Here is a 12,747-nt window from a genome sequence, read left to right on the forward strand (position 1 = left end):
GTCCTTGAACTTATGCCTAACTTTCAAATCAAATCCCTTCAGCTCTAAATTCACTTGACTTAGGGTGCGTTTTTGGAATTGGCTTTGCCAAGGGCTTTGGGCATCCAAAGCCCCTTGTGCTAAAATTTAGTGTATAGGAACAATTTTAGAAACTCCCCTTCAGCAAAAGTGAGCCTTAATGTATCCAGTGGAGTCAACACGTGTTTGATGTGGTAAAACTTCTTGCAACCGTTGGTTATCACTGTTGTAAATATGAATGGCTTCGAATCAAAGAGCAATCAAGTCGGACTTTGAGGCGTGATATCACTTTCCTTAAGGATTTATTTGCCCCACAATTGTTGCTAATGGTCACCGGCAAAAATCCTCCAGGGATACAACAAAGTCTCAAAATGAGAATACTAGATAGCAATTCTAGTATTTCTAAAGTCTCTCTACGAAACAAAGAAATGATGGTGTAGTTTTCGAAAGAAGACTTGAAGAAATTGATCTCTATTTTCTTTCTTGCCAAAAACTGACATATATAGAAATCGGTCTTAAAGAACATTGGCAACTCTTCACGAAAGATTGCAAAGCTAACAAAGATATTCCTTCGGAAGAAGTTGCAAACTGAATAGATGCAACCCTTCGGAAAAGATTGAAAACTGAACAAGTATAATCTTCAAAAGTTGTCTTGGAAAGACACATGTAAAATTCGGAATAAAATAAATATATATATATATAATTCCGAATTTTCATAATTTCGAAAATTACTTAATAAACAAAAAACAACCTTTCAAATAATAAAAAATTAATAAGACAACCTTACGAAATAAGATAAAAAAATATAAAGGGATTAGTGCTAATTAAACCGCGGCCGCGCAAGCGTGCAAAGTGCTAAGTGCGCCTAATAATCGCGCCAAAATCGCGCAATTATTTGCGCACCCGCACGTGGGTATTGTGTGGACTAAGACACACCCCATTGTCTTCACTCTAAAGAAAGCGAAGATATTCACGGTTATAAAGTGGCCCACTTTCTCAAAACTTTCCTATGTGGGATAAAGGAAAATGCACTATTTTGTTTGTTTTACAAACAAACAACCAACAATCACCTCATGGAAATGCATGGGATTGAAAACCACGAAAGCACAACCGAACCTTGAGTGATGAGATTTCTTAACATGAACACTGCACTCGAGTTTTTCATGAGAAACTCGTGGTGGCTCCAATGGATACATCAACTGCAATTCATCAAATTTTGAGTGAGAGCGACTTGATTACAAAAGTTGTGCATGTTCAAAGCTGGATTTTACATAATAAGTTTGAGACAATGCTGAAATTTTACCTAATTTCAAACTAATCAATTTGCGGACGAAGTTACCCATTCACTTCTTACAACCTCATCTTATTTTTTTTCATAGCTCAAGGGGACACTAGCTCAGAGGCTCCACTATTTGGAGGTTAATAAAATACCTTCTAAGTCTCATGAACTGATTTAATTTAAGCCTTTGACTTGTACAAGTGACTCTAATTCATAGCAGTTGTATGCAGTTAGTGGGATTGAAATATGTTTGTATTGGAAATCTCCTCAAAGCTCGACCAAGGTTGTCAGACAACCTCGTTACCTCGGAAATCTACAAATTTGTAATCTATTTACTACCATTTTTCTATTTTGTAAGAAAACATATCATCAAATGACCAAGCTTGAGTGAAGAAATTTGTCATGTCAGCTTACGGATTTCATGAGACTTGGCGTGAAGATCATGTAATAGGCCATTGAGCAGATTTAACAAACTTGCCGTTGTTGTTTTCCTTCTTCACGAAAGGCCCTCTTCTCGGGACTTATGAATTTGTCTTTCCTTGTGTTTCATGCTTCTTTTTACTCTCTTCTTTCGTTTCTTTCACTTCCACATGCATTTGCTTTCTTCAACCGGCAGAGTTTGCTCTGGAATCTCTCTCTGTGTGAGGAAATCCTGGCCTTCTCTTCAAACTCAATTTTTCCATTGATTTTGCTGAAGAAGATCCGGTGCTTCTTGTTTCAACCCTGTCCTGGATGGTATTAGTTTCACTGTTTCTTCTTCTGCATGGTATCATACGTATATATTGAGTATTGACATGATTCTCTCGTAGTTTCTTGAACTTAGGGTGTTGATTTATGGTAGCATGTATGTTCATGCCACAGCATGCATGCCGGTTTGATCTGAATTGTTGCTTTAATGGTCTCTTATGATGCTAATATAATGTACATACTCTATTCATGCATGCCTGCATGCCGGTTCTATCTGAATTGTTGCTTTACTGATTAGGTGAAATGAATATATTGAGATAAATGAAGTGCTTTTTGTTAAGGAATGATTGGGAGTTCTAGTTCTTCAACACACAGAACATTCAAGTTGATTTTCTTTTGCTGAAAATAGCAATTGAAGGCATAGGCTGCTACTTGAAGCTAAGTGAAAGTCCACAGATCACGAACATTTTCAACACTTTTTCTCCGGCATATGCAGGAAAACAGTTAGCTTTTTGAATCATATGATATAGCTCATGCTTGTATTTGATAAGAAAGAAAGATTAAAAGAGAATGGTATTTATTCTCTTATAATGGTATATGAAACAATGTACATGAGAAGCCTTTATATAGGCTTAGAGGAGTAAAGGAGCCTAGCATTCTTCCTATGTGGGACCAAAGAGAAAGAAGAGATGTAAAGGAAAACCTACAAAATTATACAACATGTTCTAACACCCCCCCTCAAACTCAAGGTGGATCAAATAACGAGAGTTTGGAAAGAAGAAATTTAAATCGTTGTGATGTAAAAGCCTACGTAAAACAATCGGCAAGTTGATTCTCAGTTCCAACAAAAGGAAGTGAAATAGTGCGAGCTTGGAGATGATGACGAGTCAGATGACAATCGATCTCAATATGTTTGGTACGCTCATGAAAGACTGGATTTGCACCGATATAAATGGCACTCTTGTTGTCACAATGTAGAGGAGTAGGATCCAGAAGTGAAACTGCCATATCAGCAAGTAAGCGGCGAAGCCAAACAATCTCAACAGTAGTGTCGGCCATAGCACGATGCTCGGACTCTGTAGAGGAGCGTGAGACAATATGTTGTTTCTTGGAACGCCAAGAAATAAGTGAATCGCCAAGAAAAATGCAATAACCAGTGATAGATTTGCGATCAGTGACATGGAAGCCCAGTCAGCATCAGAATAGGCACGCAACTTGAGAGCAGAAGAGGATGGTAGAAATAAGGAACGCGATAAAGTGCCTCGAAGATTGCGCAGAATCCTTAGAACAGCCGCATAATGAGTTGTTCGAGGAGCAGCAACAAACTGACTGACAACATGAACATCATAGGCGATGTCAGGTCGGGAGATAGTAAGATAAATAAGACTGCCAACCAAGGTCCGATAGCGGGTGACATCAGAAAGGGGTTCTCCATTGTCTGGGCAAAACTTTTGATTTAGCTCAATAGGAGTGGCAGTAGTACGTGAATCTGATAGAGCAGCCTTTGACAGAATATCAGTGGTATATTTCTGCTGAGAAATGAGAATACCACGTGAATTGCGAGCAATCTCAAGTCCAAGAAAATAGCGCAGTGGTCCTAGATCCTTCATGGCAAAATGTTGCTGAAGGTGTCGCTTGGTATGCTCAATATGGTCACGATCATCTCCGGTGATGACCATATCATCAACATAAAGAAGAAGAATAGTGCAGCCTGAAGAAGAGGTATGAACAAACATAGCATGATCAGCCTCACTTTGAATGAAACCAGCAGACTGAATAGCATCACTGAACTTCTCAAACCAAGCACGAGGGGCCTGTTTGAGACCATAAAGAGCCCGTCGCAAGCGGCAAACCTGTCCAGAGGTATGAGCAAGACCAGGCGGAGGTTGCATAAAGATATCTTCCTGAAGATCACCGTGAAGAAAAGCATTCTTCACATCAAGCTGAAAGAGAGGCCAATTGCAAATTGAAGCAACAGCTAAAAAAGCACGGACAGATGTCATCTTTGCTACAGGAGCAAAGGTCTCATCATAGTCGATACCATACTCTTGCAAGAAACCTCGAGCAACCAGTGAATCATCTGATGAAGTTGCGAAACGTGCCGCTGAAATTCGAGCATGGAATGTTGCTGATCGGAAGGCATGGGCTATCATTTTTGGTTCCATTGATCCTGCTCTTCGCCCACAATTTTCTAACGTTGTTGAGGCGAAAGTTTATGGGATCAGCTTGCCGAGATGTTCACCCAGACATGGGACATTCGAGTTTATCAGTTGGAGCAAGAAGTTTACAGTGTTACGCAAGGGTCTCGCTCTATTTGAGATTTCTACAATTACATGCACTCACTTTGGAATTCTTGCTCCTATTCTCTGCCCATCATGCCTGAACTGTACTCGGTATCCATCTACTCGACTTCAGACTCAAGATAGGCACCGTCTACATTCTTTTCTTATGAAGCTCGGCTCTCCCTATGAAGGTGTTCGCAGCCAACTTCTTCACCGCTCTCCAAGACCATCCCTCCTTGACGCTGTCAAAGAATTACAGTCTGAGGAAACTCGTCTTGGTCTTCTTTCCTCCTCGGCGCTGATATATTATATGATTCAAAAAGGAGTTGCCTATCTTGACAGCGTCAAGGAGGGATGGTCTTGGAGAGCGGTGAAGAAGTTGGCTGCGAACACCTTCATAGGAAGAGCCGAGCTTCATAAGAAAAGAATGTAGACGGTGCCTATCTTGAGTCTGAAGTCGAGTAGATGGACACCGAGTATAGTTCAGGCATGATGGGCAGAGAATAGGAGCAAGAAGTTGACTCCAAAGTGAGTGCATGTAATTGTAGAAATCTCGAATAGAGCGAGACCCTTGCGTAGCACTGTAAACTTCTTGCTCCAACTGATAAACTCGAATGTCCCCTGTCTGGGTGAACATCTCGGCAAGCTGATCCCATAAACTTTTCGCCTCCGATCAGCAACATTCCATGCTCGAATTTCAGCGGCACGTTTTGCAACTTCATCAGATGATTCACTTTCAAGAGCACCAGGACAAGGACAAAGTCCCTCAACATGCTCAAACAAGTCGCGGTAAACAAGTGCTGCCATTGCCGATGGTTTCCAAAGAGAATAGTTTGAACCATCGAGTTTGACGTCAATACGGTCACTAGAATCACCCATGACGACAGAAAAAGAAATCACTAGCAAAGCTAGAAATATGAATTGAGGTGATCGAAAGGATCAAGAAAGAAGAAGCGCGGATTAGAACGAGCAAGGATGATGGCCCAAAAGCCCTAAACTCATTATCTTAATTTCTGATGCGGAAGATCCAATTTATGGCAACCGCAGAGCATACTTTAAAAAAAAAATAATGAGCTCATTGTCTTAATTTCTTATGCGGAAGATCCAATTGATGGCAACCGCAGAACATGCTCTTCAAGACAATGATCTTGGCTCTGATACCATGATAAGAAAGAAAGATTAAAAGAGAATGGTATTTATTCTCTTATAATGGTATATGAAACAATGTACATGAGAAGCCTTTATATAGGCTTAGAGGAGTAAAGGAGCCTAGCATTCTTCCAATGTGGACCAAAGAGAAAGAAGAAATGTAAAGGAAAACCTACAAAACTATACAACATGTTCTAATAGTATTATGGCGCGAGGAGCTTTTGTACAAGGAAGAAGCGGGAGCAGCTATGAGATCGGCAACAATGGAAAATCGTTCCTTCAGCTAGTGCTCACACTGAGTTCTGAAAAACTTCATGGTGAGAGTCTTACGCATAAGCTTTTTTGGTCAGGCCCATGACTGTGTTGTTCTGTTATTTGCGTTTAAAGTACAATGAAAACTCATTTGTGAATGACTGCTTTGCAACTTTGCAAGGGTACATTGGCTCGTTTTCTCATCTTTGGAACGATTTCTCGTGGCTTTGGCTCGGTGATTGTCTTCGGAGACTCCGGGTTCTTCAGTGTCTGCGATTATGGAAGCGTTGGTGATGGCATTACAGAAGATGCAGGAGTAATACTTTTTCCTGTTAATACTTTATCCACTCGATTTGGTCTATAACTTTTTCTCGCTATGTCGGATTTGACATTGTCTCCCACTTGTTGCAGGCATTTCTTGAAGCTTGGCATGCTACATGCAGCGCGCAATTCGAGAATCCGACCATGATCATTCTGGATAATTACACGTTTCTGGTACATCAGCTTCCATTCAGCGGGCCCTACAACACCAAAAATATCACATTTCTTGTATACATAGATCAACTTCACTCTTTCACCCGATTATCAAATTATTCAAACTGACCATTCCAGAGTGCAATAAAATCATCAACTCGATTCTCTTTCATTTTTCCTACATGTCAATTTCAACACATGTTTCGTTCAATTCCATAGGTATTAGGGGATATAAAAACGCACCTACCTTGCCTAGAGAATGGACAGATCTCGACCCTAGCTCATGGATCACATTCCGTGGCATAGATCAGCTTCATGTCACTGGTTTCGGTACAATTGATGGACAGGGATCAGAGTGGTGGAAGCAATCCTGCAGATATAATTCACATTTGGTACATGAAAATTTCTAAGTATATTTTTCATTCTACTTGTTTTTTCTTGGCTCGGGTCATGCAATGGACTGCAATTTTTCAGGAAGGATGCACTTCTCTGGCACCGATAGTAAGTCTTCAACCTATTACCTTGCATTAACAAACACTAATTGACATATTGATAGGACATTGATGTGTTTTTGTAGAACAATTGTGGCGATTTTGTAATTGGTTCGCAGGCTATGAAATTCCTTTGGTGCAGTGCGAGCAGTCTTAACAATATAAAACTTGTAAACAGTTCTGAAACCCATGTGTTAATCAGGGGACGCAGCTTCTTTAACATCGGCAATTTGTTGATTGAAGCTCCGGAGATAAGCCCCAACACCGATGGCATTCACATTCAACCTTTGCAGCATGTGTCCATTGCAAATACAGTCATTGGAACTGGTAATTTCTGCAATTCCTCCTGTTCGGTCTTCCTTATTGCGGTCAGAAGTCACGTATGTTCGTCTCTGTGATTTCTGTTTTCCTTAAAGTTGGGCTTGTGATCACCAGGTGATGATTGTATATCCACTGGAGACTACACTTCAAATATGTATGTCTCATCTGTCACATGTGGACCTGGCCATGGTGTAAGGTGAAGTCCAATTCTTCATGCTATCTCTGTCAATGTGATCGTATGATGGAATCAATCATGATAAAAGGGCATCGGATCATGAACACAAACATCTCTTTGGGCAATCTTAATCTGGAAAATTATCTACATCGTGATTCTCCAAGACTCATGCATAAGATGGCTATAGTTTGTTATCAGGTATTGCAGTATTGCAGATGATGCACCAATCTTGAACCTAAAAAGGAAATGAATTTTGCGTTTGTCCGATAAAATGAGGGTCGTTTCGTTCTTGCGAAAGTCAAGAAATTCCTACCCCACTTCTCGTTTTTGTCATTACTTTGTTTATGCTTTCTACAGCATTGGAAGTTTAGGCCGAGGAGGGAATTTCGTTCAAGTCGAGAACATTCACGTGAGCAATGTACATTTTAAGCATACTACAAACGGTGCTCGGATCAAAACATGGCAGGTAATGAACAATGAGTGCAAATTGCATTCATCCGAGATGGGAATTTCGTTTCATATTTCTGTTCTGTTTGCACTTCCTCGATATTCCTTTGTGTTGATGTAGTGAAGGTTGGGAAGGGATATGTGCGAAGAATCACTTTCGACCATCTTAAATTCGACTCGGTTAGAAACCCGATAATCATCGACCAAAACTACTGTTCTGCCCGGGGAGCATGCCAAGAAATGGTAAATCCCTTTCCTATAGTGATGCTTTTCTTTTCCATGAAAGGCGCAAATCATCGAGGCAGTTTCTTTCTCCCTACGAATTTTTGGACGAAGCAAACCGGAGTTCACATAAGTGACGGGGCATATATTGGCCTTTCCGGGACTTCAAGCATGGATGTCGCTATTAATCTGAACTGCAGTCGGAGCGTCGCGTGCACCGGAATAGTACTTTGAATCGATAGAGCTGACATCTGCAAACATGGATAGGCAAGTCACGTCTAGTTGCCTCAACGCATACGGGAACACCATTGGAGTGGTTCGACCGGATCCCTGTCTCCAAAGTTTGACAGAAGCCCATTAATCTCTTTGTTCTACCGAGAGAACGGTATCTAACTCTGTCGACTTCTCAAAGTTTCTTGGGCTGTTGCAGAGAGCTCCCATGTATCCTCAGCAGTTGTACAGTGAAAGCTGTCTGGGTTGTGTCTATATGTACCCATTTCTCGCTGAAAGTGCTTCTCTTCACTGGCATTCTCTTTCTGCACATAAATGTTTCTGCATTATTTTGTGATTGTATGGTCAGAATCAAGATAGCTGAGCTTAGGAATCAATATCATACAAGAGCCCAGACACCAGTTGATAGTGATGGACTTAGCTAAGCACCTGGGCGCACGCCACGTGTGCTCAGAAAACCCGACGGGAGGATGGTCCCGACGGCAATGGAGAAGGGAGAATGACCCTCGGAACAACGGGCTTCAGCCGGTTTTACACGACAGGTGGTTTGATGGATAAGACCTCCACTAAAACCTAATCCTGTTGGAGGACGAAAAGCGTTGCACTACCTAGAAATCAAGCATCCATTGGCCCTTTAAGGACGGTTTAACGGCCACGCAAGACATGCGACACCACCATTTGAGGATGTCTAGATTTATGATTCACTCCATAAGATCTCTCCCAACCGACCCCCACTTAAAAAACCCATGTCTTTCGCCCGGTCAATCACTCTCCATCCTTGTCGGATCAGAAATGGGCCTAGTTCGTTTATGAATTATGAATTGCATATTTACTCAAGGAGATCCTGCTCTGATATCATCTGTAACGACTCAGCCTGATCCACATGAGTCCAACCCCCGAACAAAGTAACCTAAGCAACCACTCAAGGTGGTGACCATTTCTGAGGTGAGTGTTGACTTATGAATCACTTAACAGGTCCTCTCCCAACTGACATGGGACTTGAGATGTCATACATATGTTATGGTTTCCTCACGTACTAACTTAAGTATGGGAGGTCCAATTGAGGTCAAAAATCCAAACGAGTCAACCCATTTTCATGCATGCAAATCCATTCCCGGTGAAAGTCTTGCCCGACTCGAAAGGATCCATCATGCATTAACATCAATAGTTTCGTCGAGAGGAACAAAGGACAAAATTGATCAACTTTGAGCATCATCTACGATTACCTCATGCCCCCGAAATTTAACACCACCAGTATGCATTGTAGTCTTCAGGAAATGAAATCATTGTCGTCCAGAACTATACAGTCTGTACCTGTATCAATTTTCACAACATTCAAACATTGGTTATGTCTTTGATATGCTACGCCAACGTTCCGTTTTCACTTGTGCCGAAATAAGACTCTGCAAGTCGAGACAATCGCAACGCGTCCGGTATTATAGGTGACCTGCTAAAGTGCAGACGAACTACAGATTCTAGTTCTAATGGCACAAGTTTGCCATTGTCCACAAGCACATATCTGAATGTGGAGAAGAGTTAGGTATTGTTCTTGAAATCTACGAATTTTTTTTTCTCTTCTTTAAAATTGTGAACGAGTTAGGTAATTTTTTTGACTTAATTTGAACAGCAATTGAGTTATGACATATTAACCGGAAGGATCTTGACAATTGCATAAGATGACCCATATGCAGTTCATGTGGCCGCCAATTGCTCTGACGACTTTGTTTTTCTGAATAGCGGATTGTCACGAGGAATCTTCTCTTGTTGCGAGTCCAACATATTTCTTGATCCCACTTCTTGTCTTTTTCGTTGACTTATTCCTATAATGTTTTTTTTTGGGGGGTCAGACTATTCCAATAATGTTCACTCGTAGCAAATATACATTAACTTTCTCGAATTTTCAAAACACAGTAGCTGAAAGAAATGCTTAAACATGAAGAGAAACTCCAATCTTTTCTGGGTACCACCGTACCAGTGCAGAATCAGTCCTTCACATTTTGATTGTACATAGTTCTCAACGTTTAGAAAATGTGCAATCTAGTTTTAATCTCACTGTCGGTGGGTTTCCAATATTGAAAATCCTATGGTTTTAAATGTCACGTGGCCACTAACCCAAGAGCTATGTATGATTTTTGACGGTGAGCTTAGGACTTGAACGCACCTTTTTTTATAATGTTAAAGACTTAATGGATCGAAATATAATGTTAACGGCTCAATTAATGAAGTTCAAAACGTTCGGTATTTTCCAACGTTGGAAGCGCGTGTATTGATTCTTTAGTAGTTGGTTTTTGAACTTAAATTGCAGATACACATACTTCAGTAATGTGCTGACACTGCCTCTGTACGATAATTTTCAGATGAACAGAAGAAATTTTTTATTTTTTCTTCTGTCTTTCCATATTTTGGCTCATACAGATATATCAGCAAGAGGGATATTCCTAGGAGCTGTTCCATGCACATTTTGTTTGGAAAAGGACGGGGGAAATAGTTTTGAGAAATCAATCACCAATGAAATCAATCGAAGGCAAACCAATGATATGTCTATAAATACAGGTACATAGATGGTCCACATTATAAAAGAGATCTACGCATATAAAGATAAGAATTAGCTTTTGCCGCTTCTTCTGCTGCTTCTTCACTTGTTTTCTTGAGCTTCTTTCAACAAAAGGAGGCAAGGCAACCATGGAAGTGATGAACAAGTACTGGACCATAAAGACCCACATACAGGATGCACCCAAGGAAGCTGACTTCGACCTCAAGACTTCAACGTTGGCTCTGTCGCTCAAGCCTGGCTCGAAGGAGATGATTGTGAAGAACCTGTACGTGTCCATCGACCCGTACCAGTTGAACAGGATGAAGAGTTCCAGCTTGTCGCAGAAGACCGGCGGTTTCGCTGTGGGAATCACTCCTGGTCAGGTTAGTCACTCTGTTCATAAAGTAGCTAAGTCTGTTTTGACATTGTTGCTGTTCTGTGAATCAAATTAATTTCTTTTTATAAAATACAATTTTTTGGGTGAATTTGTAATGCTTCCGGTGCCTGCAGTGATGACTATTTTTGTTGGTGAAAAATAAAACGACATCATCACGAAGACCAAGCTAATCATCAATCATTCTCAATAAACGCAACCAAAGAGAACTCACTGTTGTGAAAAGATTGACTTTTATGGCAAAAACATAAGTTGGGCGTTTTGTTTTATAAATATTGTGTAAACAGGAAATTGAAGCTTTTGGTGTGGCAAGAGTTGTGGCCTCAGAGAATCCTGAATATGAGAAGGGCGATTTGGTTGTGGGACTTGTCACTTGGGCAGAGTACAGCAAGATCGGAAGCAATGGGATGATCAGGAAGCTTGATCCAATGGGGTTTCCTCTGTCTTATCATGTTGGGATATTGGGTAATCTCTTTCACCATCTTATCTCTTTAGCTAGTCCTGTCACTTGATATAATGCCCTTTTCTGATCCTCCTGTATTTGTTCATCCAGCATTTAGTGGGCTCACAGCCTATGCTGGGTTCTTCGAGATATGCAAGCCGAAGCGAGGCGAGAAGGTGTTTGTATCGGCAGCATCAGGGTCGGTTGGGAACTTGGTTGGACAGTACGCGAAGTTGCACGGGTGCTATGTCGTCGGTTGTGCAGGAAGCAAGCGAAAGGTCACCCTCCCCAATGCCCAACATTACAAGTTTCCCCAATGTTTTCGTCACCAAAAGATGTTGAATAATGATGAACTTGTTTTGTTGTTTCAGGTACAACTGCTCAAGGAAAAGCTAGGTTTTGATGAGGCCTTCAACTACAGGGAGGAAACTGATTTGAACTCAACTCTCAAAAGGTTAGATTCTTCAGAGTGTATCAAGAATCTAGATTGTATATTCTGTTATCAAAAGAAAAATCTAGTCATTTTTCTTGTGTTTGTTTTTGTCAATTGACAGGTATTTTCCTAACGGAATCGATATATACTTCGACAATGTGGGCGCCGAGATGCAAGAAGCGGCGATTGCTAATATGAATGCCTTTGGCAGAGTTGCCGTGTGCGGAGTAATATCCGAGTATACAGATTCTGGGAAAAGAGCCGCGCCCGACATGTTAGATGTCATTTACAAGAGAATAAAAATCCAGGGCTTTTTAGCCGGCGATCACATTGGCCTTTTCCAGGATTTTGTCTCAACCACCAGCGACCATCTCCGCAGTGGCGAGTTGTGCCCGCTTGAGGATATCTCGGATGGCCTGGACTGCATTCCCTTTGCTTTCACAGGGCTGTTTCGAGGCGACAACGTCGGGAAGAAAATTGTTAAGATTGCAGAAGAATGAGAGTTTGCTAATTAGGATTTTAACTTAATCAAATCAGTGTTCGGTATCTGATTCATTCGAGTATACATATCATAAATTGCCGGAAACTTTTTATATCTTTTATGACGGGAATCCTGAAATGGAGAATGGCAAAACAATTTGATGCAGATCAGGCAATAAAAACTTCAGAAATTACAAAAACTAATAGTCCTAAGTAAGATATTGAAGTACCGAGTCAACAGAACATGTTTTTTTTTTTTTTTGTCATGAACAGAACATGTTATGTGGAAGGTTTTTGACAAATGGGTGATTGTCCAAGTTTTTGCATTTATCTTAGGCAGCATTTTATTGAGGTTGGAGATAGCTTAGTGTGATTTCTCTCTATGCTATTACAACCTCTTTAGTTGCAACTATTACACTGAAATGTAATAGAGCTTT

At 40.8% G+C, this 12,747-nt stretch overlaps 1 protein-coding gene and 1 pseudogene across 1 annotated transcript; both read left to right on the top strand.

Moving 5' to 3' along the window:
- The first annotated feature begins 5,620 nt into the window (after window positions 1-5,620).
- On the top strand, window positions 5,621-8,306 carry LOC115692917 (probable polygalacturonase At1g80170; annotated as a pseudogene).
- A 2,333-nt stretch (window positions 8,307-10,639) lies between these two features.
- Window positions 10,640-12,406, top strand: LOC130136087 (NADPH-dependent oxidoreductase 2-alkenal reductase-like). Its single transcript, XM_056306123.1, has 5 exons — window positions 10,640-10,944; window positions 11,243-11,420; window positions 11,509-11,675; window positions 11,769-11,851; window positions 11,952-12,406. The coding sequence occupies exons 1-5, from the start codon at window positions 10,711-10,713 to the stop codon at window positions 12,328-12,330; spliced, it is 1,041 nt and encodes a 346-aa protein (XP_056162098.1). The 5' UTR covers window positions 10,640-10,710; the 3' UTR covers window positions 12,331-12,406.
- Window positions 12,407-12,747: the final 341 nt, after the last annotated feature.

Source organism: Syzygium oleosum, unplaced genomic scaffold, assembly GCF_021117445.2.
Source record: "Syzygium oleosum isolate NSW1041296 unplaced genomic scaffold, Sole_v2.1 Sole_v2.41, whole genome shotgun sequence".
In the NCBI taxonomy this organism is placed as follows: Eukaryota; Viridiplantae; Streptophyta; class Magnoliopsida; order Myrtales; family Myrtaceae; genus Syzygium; species Syzygium oleosum.